The following is a 25229-nucleotide window of genomic DNA, read 5'->3' on the forward strand; positions in this document are numbered from 1 at the left end:
ATTTTTGTCCTTCCTTATACACAGACCATTATACATAACAGAAACCGCATTTTCTGTTCGCATGCAATAAACCATGTTGGAGATACAGTCATGAATAGGAACCATAGACCAAGTGGAAGGATTGACAACAACAATGTCAGCCTTTTTCCCAACCTCAAGAGAACCCAGTTCATCATCCCATTGTACTGACTTTGCACCATTAACTGTGACCATTTTAAGAATAGTTTCGGCAGACAGTGCTGTTGGATCGGTAGTTCTATGGGTGAAAACGCCTCCTCTTTTGTTAATTAGAGATGCTAGGTACATTTCATCAACAATGCTCATGCGATTGTTAGATGGAGCCTCATTCGTTCCCAAGGATACGCAGATGCCAGCACCAAGCATTCTCATAGCAGCAGCTGGACAGTGAGACACTTTGACCCCTGCCCTTGATAGAAGAGATGTCTCATTATCATCCACCCAAACTGAGTGAGCTGTCAACAGATTGTTTTGAAGGAAGTTGATCTTGTCCAAGTATGTAACAGTTATATGATTAACTTTGTGAACATCCACAACTAGTTCATTTTCATAAGGTATTTCTGCAACATGCATATGTATTCTGGTGTTGAGTTTTACAGCAGCATCTTGTGTTTGAAGAAGCAAGTTCTCTGTAGAGTTCATGATTTGTTTGACTCCATTATCGTCAACCACAACAACCTCACCAGGGAAAACTTCCCTCACATAAGTAGCTTCAATCAAATCAAGAGCACAAATCTCAGAGCCAAAAACAACAACACCATTACTTCTCCTCCCCATAACCAAAGGTCGAAACCCGAAAGGATCACTCATAGCAATAAGCTTATCCTCAGTAACAAACACAATAGAATAAGCCCCTTCAAGCTTCTCACATGCATCAACAATTCTCAATATAAAAGGTTTATGCTTTGAAGTAGAAATCAAATGAAGAGCAATTTCAATATCAGAAGTAGTGTTAAAAATTGAACCTTTTTCTTCAAGCTTAGCTCTCAAAGTGCGATAGTTAACCAAATTCCCGTTATGAGCAACCCCAACAGAACCAAAACGGTACCCAGTAACGAAAGGTTGAACGTTTTTCAGCATGGATTGTCTAGCAGTGGAATAATGGACATGGCCAATAGCTAAGCTTTCGGGTAATTGATTGAGCTTAGATTCGTTGAAGACATCAGAAACAGGACCTGCAACAACCGACGACGACACCAATGACGACGATGACAGAGCCGAAGACATTTTCACCGTCCATTTGCACACAGCGGAGAACTTGTATTTCCAATCCACAAACACCCTCTCCTGAACGCTTCCGCCATCGCGAGAGGCTATTGTAAGGTCCTCCACAACAGTATCAGTAACATGAACGTTATCCACATCAAATGCCAAACCGTTATGACGAATCACTCCTTCCCGTTCAAGGACATCAACTTTCGTCGTCTCTGCAACAGAACCTTTAGAGACTACCCAAGGCTCTTCCGTAATAGCCTTACCGCGAGATTCTCCTTCCACGCATTGTTGTTTTGAGTTGTTTAGTTGGGTTAAATCCTTAATTCCTCCTGTGTGGGAGTTTCCTTTTTGAAACGGGAGAGTGGAATTGGGGGTTTTGTTTTCCTTTTCGAATTTGGAAGATGATAAAGGGTTGGAAGAAAGGGATGGGAGTTTCCGGGAGGAAGAGACATCGAGAGTTGAGAAATTAGATGAAGGGGAGGCATAATAACTCCCGGATCTAATGGTTTTGAGTCTGATGTTGGTTGAGTTGGATTTTGGGAGAATGATTTTTGAATTTTTTTGTGAGTATTTCTTAAAAGAGAGATGAGACACTTGCAAATGTTTCTCAAATTCTTTTTTAATTTTGTAGGAGATTTTTGTTGATTGTAGTTGATGGTAATTATTGTAGTCATATGAATAAGGAGATGATGAGTAGTATGAATATGGGTTAGGTGGTGGTGGATATGAGGTAGGTGTATGAGGTGAATATCCATGATTTAGATAAAATTTTGGTGATGAAGATCCATGAGTGTAGTAAGGTGTGAAGAGTTCCCATGGGAATGATGGAAATGAAGGTGTTGGTGTGGGTGTGGAATAGGTTGGAGGAATGCTCCATTGATGAGATGAAGGTGTATGATAAGCATAATCCATAGGAGGATTTGAGTACATGGATGAAAGCACCAATTGATAGGAAGTTATTCCTACCAAACTAATAATCTAGGGTTTCTACTAGAAAAGGGGAAGAACACTAAAATGAGTAAATAAAATAAAAGGAATAAAGATAAAATTCATTTGATTTCTTGATACCCTTAATTGTGTCTAAGACACTACATATATAGTTCTCATAATGGATGTTCCATTAAAAGCCCAAATATACAAAAGCCCAATATCATACTAATAATATAAGTACTATTATTACCCCTATCAATAACAATACTAATCATATAAATCATATAATATCCTTCTATCAGTGATTCTCTTGTGATTGTATTTGTAATGGACTTAAAGGTTGTAAGCTAAACCGAGATTTTTTTTTTAAACCTCTATTTGATTGTTAGAAGGTTCATAGATTGATTCCGTAAAAGCTCAAGTCTAATTATAGTAGAACTCTCAAGAAAAAATTCTTAAGGACAACGAAATATCACATAGTTAGATTGAACAAGTATAAATCTCGAGTGTATTATCTCTAAACTCTTCTCTTTTTAAATTTTTGTTGATTATTTTATTTTTGATGCATATATCTCTTCATCTCCATCTTTCTTCCATCTAATTATTTTCTCTAACATGAAAGTTTTAAAAAGTAAAAGAATTTATAAATTAATCATGATTTTTAAAAGCTTAAATAGTCTTTTGATCATGTAAATTTGTGATTTTTTGATTTTGATCCCTAAGGCTTTGTTTGCGAGTTTGGAGAGGAAGGGGGGAGAGGACTTTGGAAAATAGGCAGAATTGAGTGAAATGAATAAATAAATTTTGGGTAGGAGGATTTTGGAGGGTTTGATTTTATTTATAACACCAAAACTCCCATAAAATGGGGGAACTCAAAAATTATATTGAAGGAGAGTTTTATAGGGCTTACAAATATCTTTTATGTTGTTATAGTATTCTGAAAATAAAAAATTTAGTAATGGTAATGACTCTTTTATCATTCTAAACAAAATCATTTTTTCAAAAATGTCAAATATTTTTCTATATTCTTTTAAAATTTCGTTTTGGAAGCCTTCCCCTCCCCTCCCCTCCAAACTCGCAAACATAGCCTTAAATTTTTTTTTGTCTAACTCCCTATGTGTCACTTTCTTGTTGACGTTGGTCATTGATGTCAAAGTTCTGTTAAAAAAAATGTGGCTAACGTTGCTGACTTGACATTTGTTTTTTAAACCTATGAGAGTTATTTAAAGAAGAGATGAAATCCAAAAAAAAAAACATTTTGGACATTCTATATACAGTGGCGGACCCACATGCAAGTGAGGGGATGCAGCTGCACACCCTGAGATTTCGAAAATTACACTGGTACTTATAATTTGTCCCTTGAATATTTATGTTTACACCCCCTGGATTATCGTGTTTGAACCCAAAAAAAAACCAATCTTCAGTGCTTACATTTAACTCCCACGTCTTTTCATTATATTAGTTACTTGATTTATTATTGCCAAACACTTTACTGCTTTTTTACAAAATATAACTCAATTAAAACCGCAAGACATAATATCTACACCATAGATTCATCCATAATTCCTCATTTACTACAAATATCAATGCAAATATAAAAATTTAAGGTTCAACATTAAAGTTCATTTTAATTCTTTAATTTTAAAAAGATTTATACTGATTCTTTAATTTTTTAAAAATGTGTTACATTAATTATTTTTATCTAATTATCAATAAATTTAACCATGAATTTTTAAAATTTTCCATTTATATATATATATATATATATATATATATATATATATCATAGAATAGAATAAAGCAAGATGAGAATTTGGGCAAATTTGCCACTTGGCAAGCCCACATCTCTTCTTCTATTTTTAATTCTCCTATAAATAGAAATTACCTTAATTGTATTTTACTATTATTTTTTTATTATTTTCTTTTTTTTCATTACTTAATAGCATGAATAAATACAAATAATTAAATGCACCATATAATTGTTTTCTTTCACGCTTCCGACTTTTCAAATTGTTTAAATTTATTATTTTTAACGTTGTGCCAATTCACATTCAATTTTGTTTCTCTGGGAAAACGTTTTCCACCGTCAAAATACATAAAACGATTCACCTTCAATATCTTTTTCCAATTCACATCCAATTTCTTTTCTCAATGCAACCCCTTCAATTATCATCCTCTCTCCTTTCATACCTTAACCACAAAGCCAACACAACTTTTGAATGTACATCGACCGCATGCCGCCTCGCCGGCCGGAGACACCGCCAAAACAATTTAATATCCGCCATTAGGTAAACGCAACCCATCTCTCTTTCTCTCTCCATTTCACATTAGGTCGAAGTTTTCACTAAATGGTGGAACTGAACTCACTCCACTCATGGATGTGGAGAGGAGACATGATACACATTTAGTTCTGCAGAGCTTTATTTTGCCTTAATACTTTTTCACTAAATAGTGTTTTCAGGTTCTTTGCTTTGCTGGTTTTTTTACTTTAATCCTTAAATTTAGGGTATCTTAAGAACTCGATATTTCCTTGCCATTTGGGATGAGTCTGCAAAACACATATTCCCGATGTAATAAGAATATTCTTTCTTTTTATCTCATCATTTGACATGTTGGATTTTTTTAATAAATTGCTTTTATAATTGGATCTTTGTTTTATGGTACAGGAAAAGACAATTGGTTGAGTGGTGCCTCTTAATAATGTGCAAAAGAGAGTTAAAATAAGTGCATAAAAAGAGTCCAAGGGTAAGAGACTTCGGCTGAGTTATAGAATGTTAGTTTGTCTAATCTTAAAAATTTGGTAGTGTGTCAATGAGTTTGTTGTTCCACAAGTAGATGCATCAGCCTTCTTTCCCATTTTAGTTCGTTTTGCAGCAACTGAGACATTTAGTGACCTGAAGGTTTGTGTTTTTCTTTATGCTCATGAAGGTAATTGTTATGATTCCTGTTATTATTTCTTATATCTTTGCTTTGTGTACATGTAAACTATATATTTTACTTGGATATATATTTTGGTTAGAATTATGGAAGTTGTTTTAATTTTGAAAATTATAGAATTGTGATTGCTTATGTTGCAGTGTTACAATTGGCTCATTTCATTTCTAAGTAACATCAAATGTGATGCTATTTGTACATCATAGTTTATTTGATGTTATTTGTACAAATTCGGTTTCATTCTCACTTCATGTGACGCGTTAATATTATGTTTTGTTTTGATCATGTTTTCTGTCAACATATAGACTACTGTTCTTAACTTCTTAATATGATCTCTTTGTAAGGGTGTTTTTTTCTTCGAATAATATTTGATCTCTTTGTACATGTGCTTTTTCGAATACACATCCAAAGTCACGCAACCTATAAACTGCAAAGATGATGAATTGCGCCCAGATCTGTATAGCGGGTTGTCATTAGTGTCGATTGCACAAGTTTGGTGAATTGATCGGTTTGGGTTGTTGTGGAGTTTCACCATCAACTGCTGTAATTTTGTTACTGGTTATATGTTTCAACCTCTATTTGTTGCAAGGCTGTTTGTCAAATATATATGATGCAATACTGCTTCTGAGAGTAATCGACGTTTTGCAAGTCCGATAAGGTCGGTAAAGCATTCCAACTGCTGGAGGAAATGAAGACAAAGAGTCTACAACCCACTTCTGTAACTTATGGTTCTATTGTTGATGGAGTAGCTAAAATTGAAAGGTTGAGGAAGCATACATGTTATTTGAAGAAGCAAAATCAATAGGTGTTGATTTGATTTAACTATAGTTCTCTACAGTAGTCTTATTAATAGAAAGTTGAGTCAATTACAACAAACAAAATGTTTGTGTCATAGATTTACTTCTGCATCCCTAGAATATGGTCTTTGTCAATAGCATAAATAGTCCAGCCAAAACATATAACAATAATGTTGCGATATGCTTTCTGGTGTTGACAAATGAATTGTTTGTGCAGGACGTTTTTTACATATATGGGGCTAAGGACATAACAGAGAAAAGGTATTGATTTTTTTTTCATATTATAAGCAGTTTGCAGGTAATCAAATGACGTCTTTCTTATTATCTTTTTGTCCAGCAAACCATTTTTACTTGGTTTTGTAAATGATATTATAAAAACTTTATTAATATTTTTTTAGTTTTTGACTTTGTGTTTGTTTGGTAGTATTAATTTAAGTTTTGTAGATGTCAGATAATGATTGTATAACAAATTATAAACATTGTGAAGAATAAATCTTGGGGAACATAAAATTTTTATTTTGGTGTTCATGTACTTAACATGTATGTCGTACAAATTCTCTAGCAAGTAGTGTATAGCAAAAGTGGGATTTTTAGCAGAAATTGATTGACAAATATTCTCTGGGCCAACATAGACTCATTCTAATTAATATATTCTTTATTAGCAATGTTTGTTTTGATTCCACATTGTATAAATATTACATTTTAAAGATTCATTTAAAAAACTTTGAATTCAATACATTTTAGTATGTATTAAAAATATATAAATATGAGCTTGACAAAAAAATAAATAACTATAACAATTCACTCTAAAAGTGAGTCAAATATTAAAACTTGAAACTTTAAAGTGAATTTTAAAATTATCTGAACCACTTATTCTCTTTCTCTTTTTAATAAATAGTGATTTAATTATTAATTATAATTATAAATTAGAATAAATTGTGAACCATTCTCAGGGAGTCATTCTATATTCCATTCTTTAAATATTTTTTCAATAAATGTGATTTAATATTCTTTTCAATAAATGTGATTTAATATTTTTTTTTATCTTAATCACTATACTCTTTTTCTTTTCAATAAATGTGATTTAATATTTTTTTTGAAATGTTTTTTCAACTCAGTTGATATTTTTTTTCTTTATCCCACGTTCACTTTTTCCTTAGTAGCCTAAAAAATTGGCATATCAATTCATTATTATTAAATTGATAAATTGATTAGTAAATAAATTATTAATCCCATTAAGTTATAAAAATATATTAAATTTATCTATTTATCATATTATTATTTTTTATTATTTCCTTTTTTATCCAACCACTTATACTGTTTCTCTTTTCAACAAATATGATTTATTATTTTTTTTTTGAAATAATTTTTCAACTCAATCAATAATTGTTTTCCTTTAATCCCGTGTCTCTAAAATATTATTGATTTTGTTTGTAAAATATTCTTTTAAATTGTTTTATTTGAGTCATTATTATATATTATTTTATAACCAAATATTTAAAAATATGTTGAATTTTAAAAGTAATAAATTTTAGAAGAAATGATAGAAAGTAAAGATTCGTTTTAATTGAATGAAATTTTTTCAATTGATTTCGTTAAAAAAATTGAGGATATGTTGAATGTTTAAATTAATAAGATGAATCGAAATAATTGTTAGTGATATATCAATTATATTAAATTAAAAAAAAAGTTTTATATATTAAAATTTTAATGAATAAGTATGATTTATGAAATTGTTCTATAATATATGTGTAAATCATTTTCATTTAAAGGAATAATTTGTTGACGATCTAAACTATTTTTTATTAGTAGCTTAAATCTAAAAAATAACTCAATATATATTATTTGACATATTTTTATTGAGTTAGAATTTGCATGGATGATAATCTTTGACAATAAATAAATAAAAAATTATAAGTTTTTTAATATGATACCGATGATAAAAGTAAGAATTTGAATTGTAAATAATACCTCACAATAAATAGTGAAAAATTTGTTTTCATTTATTCTTTTTATAATTAACAAAAAAAAATTAGTTAAATTAATTTGTTTATGTATACTATTAATAATAATAACATTTTATCCATACAATAATAATCTTATTATAAGTAAAATTTCTAAATTTTAAGTATTTTTAAAATATTTTTTTTTACTTAGAAAATATTTAACCCGTGCAAGATTTTAAGTATTTTTAAAATATATTTTTTTACTTAGAAATATTTAACCCGTGCCTCGCACGGGTCTAAGTACTAGTATATATATATATATATATATATATATATATATATATATATATATATATATATATATATATATATATATATATATATATATATATATATATTATTGTTACCTTATTCTTCCTATACACATTCATCATCCATTCACCCATGGCTTCTCCCTCAAAGGAAAATTTTAATTTGTTTCAAGTGCCAGTATGTGGTTGCAATAGATCAATGAAGTTGCTTATGTCAAACTCACTTGAAAATCCTAAACGAAGATATTGGAAGTATAAAATTTTGGGTTAATCTCAAGTTGCAAGTAGTTTATTAGAGATGATGAACTTGAACGAATCACATCAAGTGAACCCATAAATTCAAGTGAATGTAATTTCTCAAAGGTTGTGAAGATTTTAGGTTGCATTGTTAAGGAGCTTGAGATTAAGAAAAAAGCAAAGATGAAGATGAAATTCGAAAAAGAAAGGAGAAAAGCCAATTTGTTCAAGTTTCTGTTGATTGTATCACGGAGTTTGTTCATTGCTTATTAGAAATGATGGTGATTCCCATTTGAATGAGACTATAATATTTGTTGTTTTTCGTCCCTCTAACAAGTAGTTGTTATGAATTTCATCCTTGATTCCAACTGTTATGCATATTTAATGAATGAATATGATGTTTTGGTTATGGTCCCTTGTGATTTTATTTTTTTCATCCCTGTTTATTAATGAACTAAAATAAGATTAGAGGTAAAAAGACATAACAAAAATATACCAAAGGTCAAATATTAAAGCCAAAAAAAGTCAAATATTACTAAACCATATGATGGTTAATGTATCCAAAATACATAAAGACAAAATACATGATAATAAGGTCATATCTTGAAATTGTTCATGACTCAAAATACAACATAACATAAATACATAAATCCCAAAAAAGGCATAATAGAAATACATCATGTCTCCAATTTGTCCAACATAATAGAAATTCAAAATCCCTTGAGCTTTTTGCACTTAAAACCCCTTGTTCTATCAGTTCTCCTCAACTTCAATTTCCTTGCCACTTTTTATTTGGCTTGCTTTTTCTACAAAGATACCATCATAACATAAGCATTAGACCACATGCAATAAACCCAATTGAAACTAATAAACTGAATTGGTTTAAGTAACTCAATTCGTTTAGGATTGTCTGGAGTTACAAATACAGCTACCTAAATACTTATTAGGAATCATTTCCGTCTTATCAGAATATCTTGTTAGACATTCATTACAGATCTTTGTCGCCTTATTAGTCTATCTTATTGAACCATTATCAAACATCCTTGTCAGCTTATCAAACTATCTTATTGGACCTTCATCAAAGATTATTGTTGCCTTATTATATTATCTTTCTAGACCCTCATCAAAGATCCTTACCACCTTATCAATATAAAATTATTGCTGCCTTATCATACTATCCTCGTCAAAGATCCTTGTCATCTTATTAATATTTATGAAGTCTCATGCGTCTATACACGTGAACAAATTTCTCTCATTGTATTTTTACAATGAACTAACACAAATGAATTACTATTATAAAATTTTGTAATAAATAATAAATATATAAGTACAAAAAATTACACTGAAAAGTAAAATATATTATAATTAAATAAAATATATTATTTAAATATATTTTACATTTTATAATTGATCAAAATATTATATTAACTATTTTTAAAGTACTTGTAAAATTTGTACTCTAAATTCTTACAAACTCTCACATTTTAAAAATAATTTATTTTATATATTTAGAAATTAAGTCTGATAAGTTGTGGATTCGGTGGCTCGACACTTATTATTTTAAAAGATGTGACATTATTATTTTAAAAGATGTGACATCATGCAATGGCAGGTAACCTCTAACTATTTATAGATTCTGAAAAAAATAGTTAAAAGTACTTGAGTAGTATTGGATATTGGGTTGATGTTGTTGAAAAGAAAAAGTATAAAACAAGTTTGATGTAGGCTTTGCGTGGTGAGTATGGGCAAGTTGTTTGGAAAAGGATCTTGTTCAACAATCATGTAAGACCTAGAGTCGCATTCATTTTGTGGATGACACTTATGGAGAGATTACCAACAAAAGATTGGCTGACTAAATTTGGAACCATCGTGAATCGAAAGTGTTGCTATTGCATACATGATGAGACTATGAACCATTTGTTGTTTGAATACTGGAAGTATAACAAAAATTGGAAGGATATCCTTCATTGGCTATAGATAAATAAACATCCAAGTGAGTGGACAAAAGAGATTGAATGGATTACTAAGAAAACTAAGAAAAAAGGAGTACAAAGACAATTGATAAAGATTGCTCTAGTAGAAATATTATATGAGCTTTCACATGGAAGAAACAATAATAGAGTTTTTGCGAAAAAAGACTTGGATCCTAAAATTACAGATAGAATTATACATAATATTAAAGATGTAGTATATATTAAAAATTAAACATATATACATGTTAGTCTATATTCTTAAAATTGATTTATAGATTTCAGAATTCTTGTTATCGGATTATACTTTATTGTTTTTTTGAATAATGAAAATTTAATACTTTGATTAAAAAAATTAAAACTAATTAGAATTCTATAATATATTTTAAAACTTATACATTCTCTGGATCATTATCAAAATTATTTTTTTAAAACAAATTCTTTGATTTTAGTTAAGTATCGGTACTTTAATAATTTTAAATTTTAATTTTTTAAAAAATAAAATAATACCATTAAAAAATGATATGACAGATACTCAATTAAATTCAAAGATAAAAGTGTTCAATCTACTATCTATTCATTAATAATAGATTGACCAAATTGCCTAAATTACCCTTTCACCAAAATTTATTTGCACTAATAAAAAGTCATTTTTGTAACTAACAAATTAAGTATTCACTCTTTCAACTTTATTGAATGGATGCCCCAAGTGTTAGCTTTTCATTGGTCCGAATTAAATAACATTTTCCCTACAACTTTATTGCACGAATGATGACATCACATGTAAGCCATGGATGATGGAAGTCATATTTTAATTTCTTTTACATTTCATTTTCCCACACTTTCTTACTTTCATTTTAATTTTTCTTAATTTATTTATTATTACAAAAAATATTAATAATCTATTTTTAAATTTTAATCTTACTAAAAATTTCAAATTTCTTTCGCATTTCATTTTTCCATACTTTCATTTTAATTTTTTAACATTTATCTATTATCGCAAAAAATATTAATAATCGATCATTTAATTATTATTCCCAAAAATATTTAATTATTTCACGGGCCATTATCAACTCAATATTTAATTTTTTTTAATCGATCATTAAACATTTTCTCTATCTTAATTAAAATTTCAAATTTCTCTCACATTTTTCACACTTTCTTACTTTCATTTTAATTTTTTTCTCTATTTATTTATTTATTATCTCACGGGTCACTATCAACATAATGTCTATTTTATTTTAATCAATCATATTTTTCATTTATATTTAAAATTTTACATTTGCATTTGTTAAAATTTTATTTTTTTCTCCAACTCACATGTCCTTTTTTATATGGTTCTTTATTACACACAAAATTAGCACATGAATAAGATAATAATGTTTAATCTTAAGGGCCAATTTCAATACAATGCCTATTTTATTTTAAACAATAATGACTTTTATTTGAAAACTAAAGTATTTATTTTCAAATTTCAAAACGATTCCCATGGATATTAGGTTTTCAAAGAATTGGGAGTATAACAGAGCAATCAATAAAACTATAACTCTATTCAAATAAAACAATTCCTTTTAATTATGCATATTGCTTATAATTCCTTTTATTTATATTATTCATATCATTACAAAAATACTACAACAGGAAAAAAATCACCCGTGCGGAAGCACGGGTCTCTGACTAGTTTTTTTAATTATAAAAAAATATATCAGATGCATATTCCCATAAAATCAGTATATAACACACATCTAAAAAATAATAGACACATCTGTAAAACCCATTTTGGTATTCTTGAATGATCAATATGGCAAATCAACCACGACTCTCTTCAACCGCCATAGTCTAGCTATATAAATAAACCTTCGGGTCAAACTATAGGATAAGTACCTCATTCTACATTTCCAACTTCAACAAATATTAAAAAAACATTTTCTTTGATATTCTTCAATCTCCATGGCAAATCAACCACAACTCTCTACAACCGCCATTATCAGCCCTCAATACTGTGCTCCAGGTATCAATTACCATATGATCTTAGGATTTTTTCACTGTGTGATTACTGAAACCACTTTATCAGACTCCTTGAATTAATTAATCTTACCAAGATTATTTGTTTGTTATAGCTACAAATCCGGTTGATTTGATAATCACAAAGGAGAGAACTTTGAGAGATAGCTTCACTGTCACAGACACCAACAACAACGTTGTTTTCACTGTCAAAAGTTCTCTTGTAACCATCGTAACATCCCATGAACACAGGTTCTTATGTGATGCTAACGGAAATCATATTCTTCGTCTTCGTAGATCGGTTAGTTCATTAATCATTTGATCAAAAACTCAACCTCTCTATTCCATAATCAATCACTCACTGCTTTGTTTTTGCAGCTGACAGCAACAAATGATACTTGGAAAGCATTTAGAGGTGAAAGTGAAGAAGCAAACGATCTTATCTTTACTAGGAAGCTATCATCATTGATCCAGCTAAGGACTAAATTAAGTGTGTATTTGGCAAATAATAGCACACGAGATTGTGATTTCACTGTCAAAGCAAATTTATCTCAAAAAACATGGAAAGTTTATATTGGCAATTCAGACAATCTTGTTGCTCAGGTTTAATATTTGTATATACAATTACTTTCATAAATAAATTTTTGAATGAATGTCAACATAGAAATACATCTATCATCAATATAATTTTTTTTCTTAAGTCTAAAATTGTTATGGTTGTTATTGCAGATAAAGAAGAAGCTTGGCACTATGTTTAGCAGGGAAAAGTACATGGTCAATGTGTCTCCCAATATGGATTATGCATTCATTGTGGCTCTAGTTGTCACCTTTGATTAAGTTTTTGGTTTACATTTTCAATTTTTGTTTTTGTTTTTGTAAATGTAAAGACATACTATCGTACTTCAATATAAGAAAAATAATACGAGAATTTAGTTCAAAATGACTATGATGATGGATCCACTTTGAATAAGTGTAAGTACTAAAATGAAAAAAATTATTCAATTCTTTCACTTGAGTTCTTGTAGCTGATTCAGTTTTCATCAGGGTCTGAGTCTGAGTCTTGAATGTGATTTTTCTTGAATGTCTTGAACGTGATTTTTCTTGAATGACTTCATCTTTGAAACAAATTTATTTCATATTACTGATGCTCCAGTAGATGTTCCAACGTTGGACTCAATCTTCTTTAAATCAGTATTTTTATCCTTCTTGGCTTACAACAAGAGATCCTTTTTATCCTCAGCATTTTTGTTTAATTTGCTCATGTTGAAATACAGCTTGAGAGGAGGAATAGTCAGTAAGATCTTTTTAAACGCAAAGAGAGTTACTTTGATTGTAATGATTTTTTTGCTTGTAACGTCGACTCACTCAATGAGAAAGTGCTTAAGAGACCTTAACTCTTTCTTAGAAACAGTGCACCACTCACCATAGAAGAGAGACACTTCCTTTGTTCAGCTTTTCTCTTTTTAAACATTGACTGCTGAAAATAAATGTTCCAACATTTAAAATGACATACTCTATGTCATTGAAACATGTTTCTCTAAATTTGTACGCATCACTAGATGAATAAGGAAGAAATGTTGTTGGCAAGTCTTTAGACAATAATTGCTTTTAGTCTTCAGTAGTATATAATTTCCAAATTACTCCTTAAAAACTATAAAAACTATCAAGATAGATAGTTCCTCAAGAAGAAGAAAAATACATCTCCTAGTGGATTCACAAAAGTTCCAAGATTAGGAGAAACACTATAGCAGTGCACCTCCTAATTTCTTTTTGTTCTTGTTAGAAAAATACATTGACCTAATTCTGATTTTTTTACCATATTATTGCGATAAGGATGATTGGCCCACATTTTAAGGAATTTGTATTGAACATCACTATTGACCTCGTCAAAATTAAAATCTAAGAGAGAGGATAATGATTAAATTGGATTTTGGTTAGAGTGAAGCAAGATAAAAAAGAACATGAATTGATTCAAGCTTGATTCAACGTGGACTTGTCCAATCTTTCTTTCAATGTTCAATTGATCTTTTCTTTTAGGTTCTTCACTTGCATGATATTCCAACACCTCTAGGTCCTAAGGCAGATGTTATTGGACCTGAGCATATAAGATGATGTAAGTTCCACAAGGTCAAAGGACATTATACATTGTGGCCCTGAATTTACTATAAATTTGTTTTACTTGAAATGTGGGATACATCATCAGACTTCTTGCATTGGCACACCCCGACTAAATGGGATAGTTAAAAGGAAGCACCAACACCTTTTAAGGGTGACTCGCGCTCTCCTCTTCCAATCCAATCTCCCTATATTTAGATCTGCACGTTATTTTTATAATCAACATTCTACCATCTAAATTTTTAAACTTGCTTTATAATAATAACTTTGACATAACACTAAATAACCCTTTCTACTTATTTATAAAAGTTTTTGGTTTATAATAATAACCTCTCATCAATGAAAATTTTTGGTTGCTTATATTTTTGCTTATAATTCTAAGAGAAATCCAACCAAACTTAACTCTGGATCTAGGAAGTGCATCTACTTAAAAAATAAATTTGGTGTCAAAGGACAAACTTTATATGACCTTCACACCATTCAAATATTCTTATTTGGGCACACACTTCTTTGAAATTATATTTTCCTTTTTCCACTAATAAACCCCATGTTAAGATTACATCTAAACCGATATATCATTCAACTAATGACCAAACCTTAAAGTATCTATAGATACTAACAATTTCAAATTCACACCATCAAATCCCTAACATGATATTAACGAAAATTCCAACATCATAACACTCCTCACCTGACACTACCAACAATATTCTTGCTTCTCACACACCCAATACAACTAACAACCCTCGCCCCTTATTCAATCATACTCCTATATCCTTTAAGAAAAGTTTTACCTTAAGTTTGTCATCCATCATAGAACCCACTTCTTATTCTTCTACCATAATTGATACCAATTAGAAACAAACTATTAATAATGAGGGTAAATCTCGTAATGAAACTAACAGTTAGGATTTTTAAATTTTTTTTTTTAGCAATTGGCACTATAGAAAGGTACAAGACATTTCTTGTTGCCAAAGGTTTCAGTTAAACATTAGACAGACTATCATAAAACATTTAGTCCAATCATAAAGATGACAACGGTTAGACTTTTCCTTTCTTTTGCTTCATCTCAAAACTAGTTCGTATATCAGCTTTAGATGAAAAGGTCTATATGAATCGTTCTTCTTAATTAAATATTTCTAACAAAAACCTTGTTTATAAACTAAGCAATTTTGTATATGGCCTAACACAGGCTACAAAGCAATGAACAAAAATCTGATCCTATCTCTTCTTGAATTAAGTTTTAATCAGTCAAATATTCCTTGTTCATCAAGAAACATAATTTGTATATTAGTATATGTTAATGACTTAATCTTGCAAGAAACAGTTTGTATGAAATTATCAACCTCAAATATGTCTTGGACAAAAAGTCTAGCTTAAAATATTTAGGTATGTCACATAGCATCACGCATGTTCCAGCTATATAGATACGCTTTTAATTCTTCTGCACCACTAATTTCTTTGATACTGTTGAATCATCATGGCAAATCAACCACAACTCTCAACAACCGCCATTGTCGGCCCTCAATGCTGTGCTCCAGGTACCAACCATGTTTTTGGAAACCACTTTGTTAAACTCTTGTCTTTCATTAAATAATTTAACCATTATTTTTGGTTTGAAATTTCAGCTACACATCCAATTGATTTGATAATCACAAAAGAATGGACTGGGAGAAATAACTTCACTATCACAGACACCAACAACAACCTTATTTTCAAAGTTAAAAGTCCTCTTGTAACCACCGTAACACCGCGCCAACACCGGTTCTTGTATGATGCTAACAAAAACCCCATTCTCCATCTTCGTAGATCGGTATACAACAAATTATCAATAACTTCATCAATATAATCATCAACTTTTTATGATTCTGACTGCTTTGTTTTTGCAGCTGCTAGCAGGAGATGATATATGGAAAGCATTTAGAGGCGAAAGTGAAGCGCCACAGGACCTTATCTTTACTAGAGAGCGATCTTCGTTTATGCAGCTAAAGACTAAGTTGAACGTGTCTTTGACAACACTGTCCATTTGTGGTGGATTCTGACTTCGATTTTCCAGAGTTCCTTATTATCGTTGATTTCCTTCAGATTAGCACAAGGTCTTGCAATAGTGAAGCTCACAGCGGTTTGGATTTGTTGCGTAGAAAGATGGATAAGAGATGGATGTATTTGTTGTGGAGACATATTGGAGTATTTGTTGGTGAGACAATCCGTAGAATTGAATGTGACTGATAAAAATGATGAAGGTTGCGTGTGAAATGCTCATGTTTGCGGCGGAGGAGCAGCTTTTTGGCAGAAGTTCTTATCGTTTCGAGAGAAAATTGGGGAAGAAGAGTGGTTTTGGGTTTGCACGGGTTTGGGATTTCATGTAGTGAGAAAGATGGTGGGGAAAAAAGCAAAAAGCAGAATTATTAAGAATGGAAAAAAAAGCTAGGGGTAATAAATAAAACGTGAAGGTTAAGTTAAAACCTGAATAATATTAACCAATCCGTCTGACCACCCAAAATGATTAAGGGTATTTTTGGGAAATCCATAACAGTTTCTTTTCTTATTTTCAAGAGCTGATAACATTCGCAGTCCCATAACACAAAAGTTGTCCCACACCCATTGTGGTTGACATCAATTAGAACTTTATACCTTGTGATGACAAATAAAAATTTCCAATTAAACACAATAGTCAAACCTATAATTACAAAAAATGTTATACCAAATACCTATACATTTCAGTCTCAGTACTGTGACCCTTTATACAAACATATGGTGGCTGATTGCCCTTAGCATCGCTTGGACAAGCATGGTATGCCCGGTAATACCATCCTCCATGTGCAACTTTGAGTCTGAATGTTCCCGCTACAGTAACAACCTGAGCATTCTGAAACAGAAACAATGACGAAACTGATATCAATAAATGGCCTTTCAACCAAGTAGAAGCTAATTTAGGGTAAGGAAATAAGTGCTTACGTCTTTTAGTTTTACAACATCAGACAGAGGGAGTACAATAGACTTATACATGAACTTGTCATACGGGCTAAGCTGAATAGTACCGCTTGTATGTGACTGTTGTGAAAGAGCAGTCATACATTGGGATGCTATTTCGCCCAATGGGAATTTTTGGATGCTGGGAAATAAGAACACAAATTGATTCAGTATGAAAGGTTGTATATATATAATTAGATTGAGAAAATTGATATAAGAAATAGAGTAGCCTCTTTAAGAAGTTCTGAATTTCAGGAAGATCATCATTAATGTGTAATTTAGTAACGTTGAATGTGTTTAAGACACATAAAGGATATTTTCCTAGGCAAAACCGTGTAACATTAATTAATAATAATGGGGTTTGGGACATAAAAGAAATAAAACAAACAAAATAGTACAAAACAGATACCTTCCTCTTTGACTCTGGCAAATTGAAAGACGATTACAGTTGGTGTTTTGAAATCCTTTCTTGAACTATTGAAATCATGAAACTGGACGGCATAACTTTCCCATAAAGTACAATTCAGGATGTTGTTTCTTAAAAAAAGCAGGAAAGTAATTACACAGGGTGGTTTAAATAAGATGTTCAAAGAAATTTAGGAAGTCAAAAGTGTTTGTACCCTAAATCCTTGAGGACCAAATTGATCTGCTGTTTTTTGCTCGAATTACAAATCTGGCTGTATCCAATGTCCACGACAATTCCTATGATATCTGCAAAAGTTTGGAAACTATAAATTTGTGTTATTTTGAGGAACTTACGTTATAATGTAAAAGAGTAATTTAAATGCATACCTATCAAGACATCGCTTTTCCCCTTGCCGAACAGGATATCACCAAAAGGAGTGAAGAGGAGTGTTTTTTGTGGTATGTCATGCGTGTTCTTGTTAGAGACAGAAGTTCCACCAGTGAAAGTTAAGATATACTTGTGCTGGGAAGGTTTGAACATCAGATCATTCAAAGTAACTTGGAAATTTGAGATAGTGTATGTGTTGTTAACCGTTAAAACAGAATCATATGTCTGTTTAAGATAACTTGGTACTTTGCAGTGAATATCAGTACCCTGAAAAAAATCCAAATCAACTTCAGTTCAAAAAGATTTATCAACTCCATAAATGAGAAGATGAACAGGCATTCAAAATAATATCAGACCTAGTAGAATTGAAAATGTGTGTTGATTAATAGAAGAAAAAAAACTAAAGTAAACCATTTATTATGAAATTGTTTTTGAATAAAACCAGAAATTTGTGTGTGTGATAATAAAACATCAACTACATATATACGAAAACCTATTTTTCCTAATATTTAGAAACCACCACAAATGAAGTAGAAGTAACAATAACAGAAGAATATAAAAACAACATAAGAGTAAAATTCATATCAAACAACAACAGAAAAATATTGGAAACACTCAAATGAAGTAGAAGTAACAGTAAACCAAACAAAATGTAAATTTCATATTAAGCTGCAAATGTCATTCAAATGAACTTGTGAAGTAAGACTAAACCTTAAAAATGAGAATTACATATGAAACACCAAATCAGAAACAATGCCCTAACTTTAAATGTCAAACTTTTTCATCAAATTATCGAAATACCTCTTTATCAATCAAAATCACCTCGAAGTGCTCTTTGGTCTTTGACAACACTGTCCATTTGTGGTGGATTCTGACTTCGATTTTCCAGAGTTCCTTATTATCGTTGATTTCCTTCAGATTAGCACAAGGTCTTGCAATAGTGAAGCTCACAGCGGTTTGGATTTGTTGCGTAGAAAGATGGATAAGAGATGGATGTATTTGTTGTGGAGACAGATTGGAGTATTTGTTGGTGAGACAATCCGTAGAGTTGAGTGTGACTGATAAAAATGATGAAGGTTGCGTGTGAAATGCTCGTGTTTGCGGCGGAGGAGTAGCTTTTTGGCAGAAGTTCTTATGGTTTCGAGAGAAAATTGGGGAAGAAGAGTGGTTTTGGGTTTGCACGGGTTTGGGATTTCATGTAGTGAGAAAGATGGTGGGGAAAAAAGCAAAAAGCAGAATTATTAAGAATGGAAAAAAAAGCTAGGGGTGATAAATAAAACGTGAAGGTTAAGGTAAAACCTGAATAATATTAACCAATCCGTCTGACCACCCAAAATGGTTACATTAAAACTAAGAAAAAGACAATTTTTGTCAGAACATTATTATTTTAGACTAAACTAGATTAAGGGTATTTTTGGGAAATCCAGAACAATTTCTTTTCTTATTTTCAACAGCTGATAACATTCGCAGTCCCATAACACAAAAGTTATCTCACACCCATTGTGGTTGACATCAATTAGAACTTTATACCTTGTGATGACAAATAAAAATTTCCAATTAAACACAGTAGTCAAACCTATAATTACAAAAAATGTTATACCAAATACCTATAAATTTCAGTCTCAGTACTGTGACCCTTTATACAAACATATGGTGGCTGATTGCCCTTAGCAACGCTTGGACAAGCATGGTATGCCCGGTAATACCATCCTCCAGGTGCAGCTTTGAGTCTGAATTTTCCCGCTACAGTAACAACCTGAGCATTCTGAAACAGAAACAATGACGAAACTGATATCAATAAATGGCCTTTCAACCAAGTAGAAGCTAATTTAGGGTAAGGAAATAAGTGCTTACGTCTTTTAGTTTTACAACATCAGACAGAGGGAGTACAATAGACTTATACATGAACTTGTCATACGGGCTAAGCTGAATCGTACCGCTTGTATGTGACTGTTGTGAAAGAGCAGTCATACATTGGGATGCTATTTCGCCCAATGGGAATTTTTGGATGCTGGGAAATAAGAACACAAATTGATTCAGTATGAAAGGTTGTATATATATAATTAGATTGAGAAAATTGATATAAGAAATAGAGTAGCCTCTTTAAGAAGTTCTGAATTTCAGGAAGATCATCATTAATGTGTAATTTAGTAACGTTGAATGTGTTTAAGACACATAAAGGATATTTTCCTAGGCAAAACCGTGTAACATTAATTAATAATAATGGGGTTTGGGACATAAAAGAAATAAAACAAACAAAACTAGTGACTATACCCGTGCGAGGCACTGGACAAAATTTGTTAAATAACAAATGTTTTATAATTGTTTACAGTTTATAAATGAAATTATAGTAACATTAAAATTAGTTGTAAAATTTAATATTTTTGTTAACTAAAAACAATATTAAAAAAATTTATATATTAACCTTTAATAATAAAATTAAATAACAAAGAATTATTAAAATACTAATAACATTTTATCACATTTCATATATTTTATCAATAAAAAATAAAAAATAAGTTTTGAATAAATTAAATAACATTTAAATATTAAATACAAAAAATTTCAAAAAAAAATGATTAATAGGTAGTCAGCAATTGAAAAGAAAATATGTGTAAATATAAATGGTTGTTTTACTCTAAAAAAGAATCACAACTTTATAAGATTTTTTTTTAAATAGAAATAGTATATTTACATGAAATAAAAACGAAAAGTGAATTATAATAATAATGTGACAAAAATAATGAAAATTTAAACCTATAAATACAGCAAATCAAAAATTTAAGATTATTTTAAATTTTCTCAAAATTGAATAAATTATCATAACTCATTTTCTACAATATTTTACTTTTTAGAAGAAAATCCTACAAAAGGAAAAGAGCCGATCAGAGTTGAAAAATTTATTTATTAAGTAAAATAAATAATAAATAAAATAAAAATAAAACTATCCTACAAAAGATGGAAGGAGCGTGGCATTACTTCAGATCTATTTTTAAAATTCTATTAACTCAATTTTTTAAAATTTAAAACAACAATTAACCCAAAAAATATTTTATTTTATTTTATTTCAAAATATGAAAACCTAACATAACCAAAAATATAATCAAGGAAACTGTCCATGGTAAAAAAGAATTATTTTCACTGTTTATTATATCCACAACTAAATAAAAATCAAATTAAAATAAAACAAAAAATAAATAAATATAGAAAAAAGAAATGAGAGCATTCAATAACTTTAATGTTTAATTAAGATCTTATTTAATTAGTTTAAAAAACAAAGACTAAATCAAAAGCCACATTTGCTATTTTATTAAATTCTAACCGATTCCTATTTTTTATTTAAATTTTATTTCTTTGGCTATAAGAATTATATTATTAAATATTAGGATTATTATTATTATTATTGTTTATATTATTTACTTCCGTCTTTATCTATTAATCATAAAAAATATATATCAAAAGTCTTTTCAAACATTTAGAAATTAAACTCACTTTAATTACGTTAGAATATTTTTTGAATTGAATATATTAATTAAATTAAATTTAACTAATACTTATCAATTTAAAAATGAAAACTAAACGAAAAGATTTAAGTAAAAACTAAAGTGGTAGTTTCTCTCAAATATATAAAAAGAAAAAAAATATGTTTTAATTATATAAAAATATAATAGATTTTATGTTTTTAAATACACATCCCAATTTGTAATAGATAACAATTCCATCAATATATCACAAAATGATTGCTATCATTAGATTGTCTTTGTAAGAAAGAAAATAAAAGTGATTAATTTGAATTAAAATAGTAAATATATTTTTGTTTGAACGGAAATAATAAATATGCTACAAATAGAAATGATATCGTTTCATCCTTGTCATAGTTCAAATAGTAATATCTAATCAGAACTATCATGTTTCAAATAGCAACTCTTTATTATATCATAACTAAAATAATATTCAAATTTATATATCAAAATATCCTATAAATATATTTTAAGCCAAAATATTCATCTCATAAATACAAAATCTCCATTATTACAATCATGATATTATAACATAAAATTAGATAAATTTCCCATAGTTAAAACTAAATCATAAATTTAATAAAAAATTCTTCGATTTCAATCAAACAATCTTTTATTCTTTAATAACAATTTTCAATATCAAACTTCAAATTAAAACTGAAGTTCAAATCTCAATCACAAAGATTACACCATGAACTTGGACAGTAACAATTACACACAAATTCTTTCAGCACTATCATTTGATATTGTAAAAACTAATCCTCTATAGATTAATAGGACCCTGTGATTCACATCTTTAATCTATAAGCTTTAGTTTCCATAACTATAAATAATTGGTCATGACATGAACCTTGACATGTGAAGATGACCATGCATTAGTTTAATTTAAATTAAATTTATAAATTTAACATAAATTTGAAACCTATAAAATATGAAGTTCTATATACTGTTATAAAATAATACCGAACATATTAGGTCATCTCTAGAGAAAGATTTTAACATTTGCATCATGAAACAATATTGGTATAAAATGATGAGATCATTTACTATCTCATCATTTCAATACTAAAAATCCAAGTCAATTAGCATACATGTTCATATGGTTATCTACATGACAATATTCTATAAGGTTATTAACTATTTTTCTGCAACAAATTTGACAGTATCTTCAACTTCATAGCACTATATTATTAAACTCAACACACTATAATCCAAATATAAAAAACTCATAACTTTTAAATGAGAAGTGAAACTCAACAGCTGCAACACCACTTCACCACCGTCAAAACAGCTCCGGCGAGCCATCATCGCAGATCCAGAAAACACAAAATCACATTCCCATCATCACCATTGTCGGATTTGCAAGTTTTGCTGCTTTTGCATATTCTTTATGTCCAAAAAAAATCCATGAAAAACAACAAACAACAAAACATGAATAACAATGGAAAAATTACAAACATAAAGATTAACTTGATTTGAAACTCTAATGCTTTATTCATTGGACCTACTACCAATTTGAGAAAATTTGAATTCAAATCGGTGATTCGTAAAGGTAAAACAACGGAATCCCGACACAGTAGGTAGGAGGATAATATGTGAATACAAAACCATATTCAACAGGTGATAATGACAGATCGATATATAGCAGTGAAGTGTGGGAAAAATTATTTTGATCCAAATTAGAACAGAAAATTAGCTAACCTTGACCAACACTTTGTTCTTGCCGATAATTTTGAAAACTTCACCAACATATGAGCCAGGCTCTTGAAGAAGCTGCAGGGATACAAACACATGTGCGTCACTAAATAAAATATAGAATTCAGTTATAAACGTAAAAAAGGAAATTTTGAAATATAGAAACAGAGTTACCTTTTCGTATATGCGTCAACACTATAATTGCTTGATCCAATGCAAGCCTTATCCGAACTCATTTTTCTATCTCATGCACTTATAAAAATCTGAATCATATATTGCCACCATATAAGGATTGTGTCTACTAATCACATATCAGTCTTTGTTTCTCTATCTCATGCACTTACTCCAACTCATCGAACTTCCCTTTAAGGCCCAACCTAATTGAAACATGAATTCAAATAAATCTCAAACATACTCAAGCAACCATGAAAACTAACTTAGACATTTAATCAAACACATAAAATTCATTTTCCCTCTTACCCGTTTTAGCCTTATTAACATATATACCTTTGTATTGAAGCCATAACAGCATTGCCAATAAAACATCACCAGGAATCAAGTTTTGTCCTTCCCAAGGAGGATCAAGAACAGAACATCGAGCCCTTGATAACTCTTCCAAAGAACCAAACGATAGCCTTTTGCTGTTGGTATTAAAGAAAGAAGTGGAGTTAGTTTAAAATTTATCATTTCCAAAAGGATGAATCAGGAAATATGAACAATACTGTAACAAAAGATCTCACGTTTTCTTTGAAGGTTTCCCATTCGTTTCCAGTTTCTCTCTTTGAAGATATGAACAATACTGTAACAAAATTATCTTCAACAAAATATAAAAACTATATTTATCAAACGACATCTTCAAGAAAAACAATATTGTTACAGATTAACTTCAAGAAAAACCAAAACTTTAGCCAATCAATAGTTCAATAAAGTAAAATTAAACACAATACTGTAATCACCTTCAAGATACCGTGAATATACACGAAATGGAAGGGATATGAAGAGTGTCGATGAACCGAAATCAAAATAGTTAAATCAAATGAAGTTATTGTAATCACCATACCATAATACAAAATGAATTAGTAGGAATATAACCTGGAAGAAGATGAAGATGCATGACTTTAGAAGCAGAGAAAGAGAAAGTGAGAGAGTTTGCTGTAGGGGGAGCAGAGAGTGGAAAGAAGATGAATGGTGTGAGAGAAAGAGAGGTAGGTTTTTTTATATGATGTGTCAATTTTGACAGAAATGAAACGTTAGAAGACCAAATGAATATTGCATTGGGGTGTGTTTTTTCAAATAAAATAAACCAAATACATTGAAAACCAAATATGCATTGATTAGCTTAGCTGAAAATTTAATGGTTTGGATAAACATTTTAGGAGAAAGGTTTTGCGTATGAAATGAAGAGAAAAAGGGGATGTTTCAGATTCTCAATAATGTATAATAAATATAAGTAAATAATAAAATAAAAAATAAAATGTGAAAATATTAAAAGTAATATAAGTTACTAAAAATAGAATGGGTATAATATGTGAGAAAGCAGGATGGAGTGACACATGGCAAACTTGCCAAAGTACTCATCTTGCTTTTTTCTATTGTATGATAGTACAAAACAGATACCTTCCTCTTTGACTCTGGCAAATTGAAAGACGATTACAGTTGGTGTTTTGAAATCCTTTCTTGAACTATTGAAATCATGAAACTGGACGGCATAACTTTCCCATAAAGTACAATTCAGGATGTTGTTTCTTAAAAAAAGCAGGAAAGTAATTA

The 25229-nt window shown here is 29.9% G+C and overlaps 2 protein-coding genes and 3 long non-coding RNA genes across 7 annotated transcripts; 3 read left to right on the forward strand and 2 right to left on the reverse strand.

The window, feature by feature from the left end:
- The first annotated feature begins 4195 nt into the window (after positions 1-4195).
- On the forward strand, positions 4196-6407 carry LOC131600514 (uncharacterized). 3 transcript variants are annotated; one of them, XR_009283166.1, is made up of 4 exons: positions 4196-4733; positions 4830-5063; positions 5509-5902; positions 6112-6407. It is a non-coding gene; the product is annotated as an uncharacterized LOC131600514 (long non-coding RNA). The 3 variants fall into 3 exon arrangements; XR_009283165.1 differs by having other exon boundaries at positions 4196-4451; positions 4616-4733; positions 4830-5902; XR_009283164.1 differs by having other exon boundaries at positions 4830-5902.
- A 5827-nt stretch (positions 6408-12234) lies between these two features.
- LOC131600516 (protein LURP-one-related 15-like) lies at positions 12235-13302 on the forward strand. The gene is made up of 4 exons (XM_058872667.1): positions 12235-12369; positions 12479-12663; positions 12741-12965; positions 13092-13302. Exons 1-4 carry the CDS (start codon positions 12309-12311, stop codon positions 13197-13199), a joined length of 579 nt encoding a protein of 192 aa, XP_058728650.1. The 5' UTR covers positions 12235-12308; the 3' UTR covers positions 13200-13302.
- A 2547-nt stretch (positions 13303-15849) lies between these two features.
- LOC131600517 (protein LURP-one-related 15-like) lies at positions 15850-17506 on the forward strand. Its single transcript, XM_058872668.1, has 3 exons — positions 15850-16018; positions 16106-16290; positions 16367-17506. Exons 1-3 carry the CDS (start codon positions 15958-15960, stop codon positions 16517-16519), a joined length of 399 nt encoding a protein of 132 aa, XP_058728651.1. The 5' UTR covers positions 15850-15957; the 3' UTR covers positions 16520-17506.
- A 174-nt stretch (positions 17507-17680) lies between these two features.
- LOC131600518 (uncharacterized) lies at positions 17681-18163 on the reverse strand. The gene is made up of 3 exons (XR_009283167.1): positions 18071-18163; positions 17860-17987; positions 17681-17771 (listed from the first exon to the last, which is right to left on the reverse strand). It is a non-coding gene; the product is annotated as an uncharacterized LOC131600518 (long non-coding RNA).
- A 4677-nt stretch (positions 18164-22840) lies between these two features.
- LOC131600519 (uncharacterized) lies at positions 22841-24612 on the reverse strand. The gene is made up of 5 exons (XR_009283168.1): positions 24200-24612; positions 23967-24100; positions 23634-23836; positions 23466-23537; positions 22841-23150 (listed from the first exon to the last, which is right to left on the reverse strand). It is a non-coding gene; the product is annotated as an uncharacterized LOC131600519 (long non-coding RNA).
- Between the last annotated feature and the right edge of the window lie 617 nt (positions 24613-25229).

The sequence above is a fragment of the Vicia villosa genome, linkage group LG4, assembly GCF_029867415.1.
Source record: "Vicia villosa cultivar HV-30 ecotype Madison, WI linkage group LG4, Vvil1.0, whole genome shotgun sequence".
Taxonomy (NCBI): domain Eukaryota; kingdom Viridiplantae; phylum Streptophyta; class Magnoliopsida; order Fabales; family Fabaceae; genus Vicia; species Vicia villosa.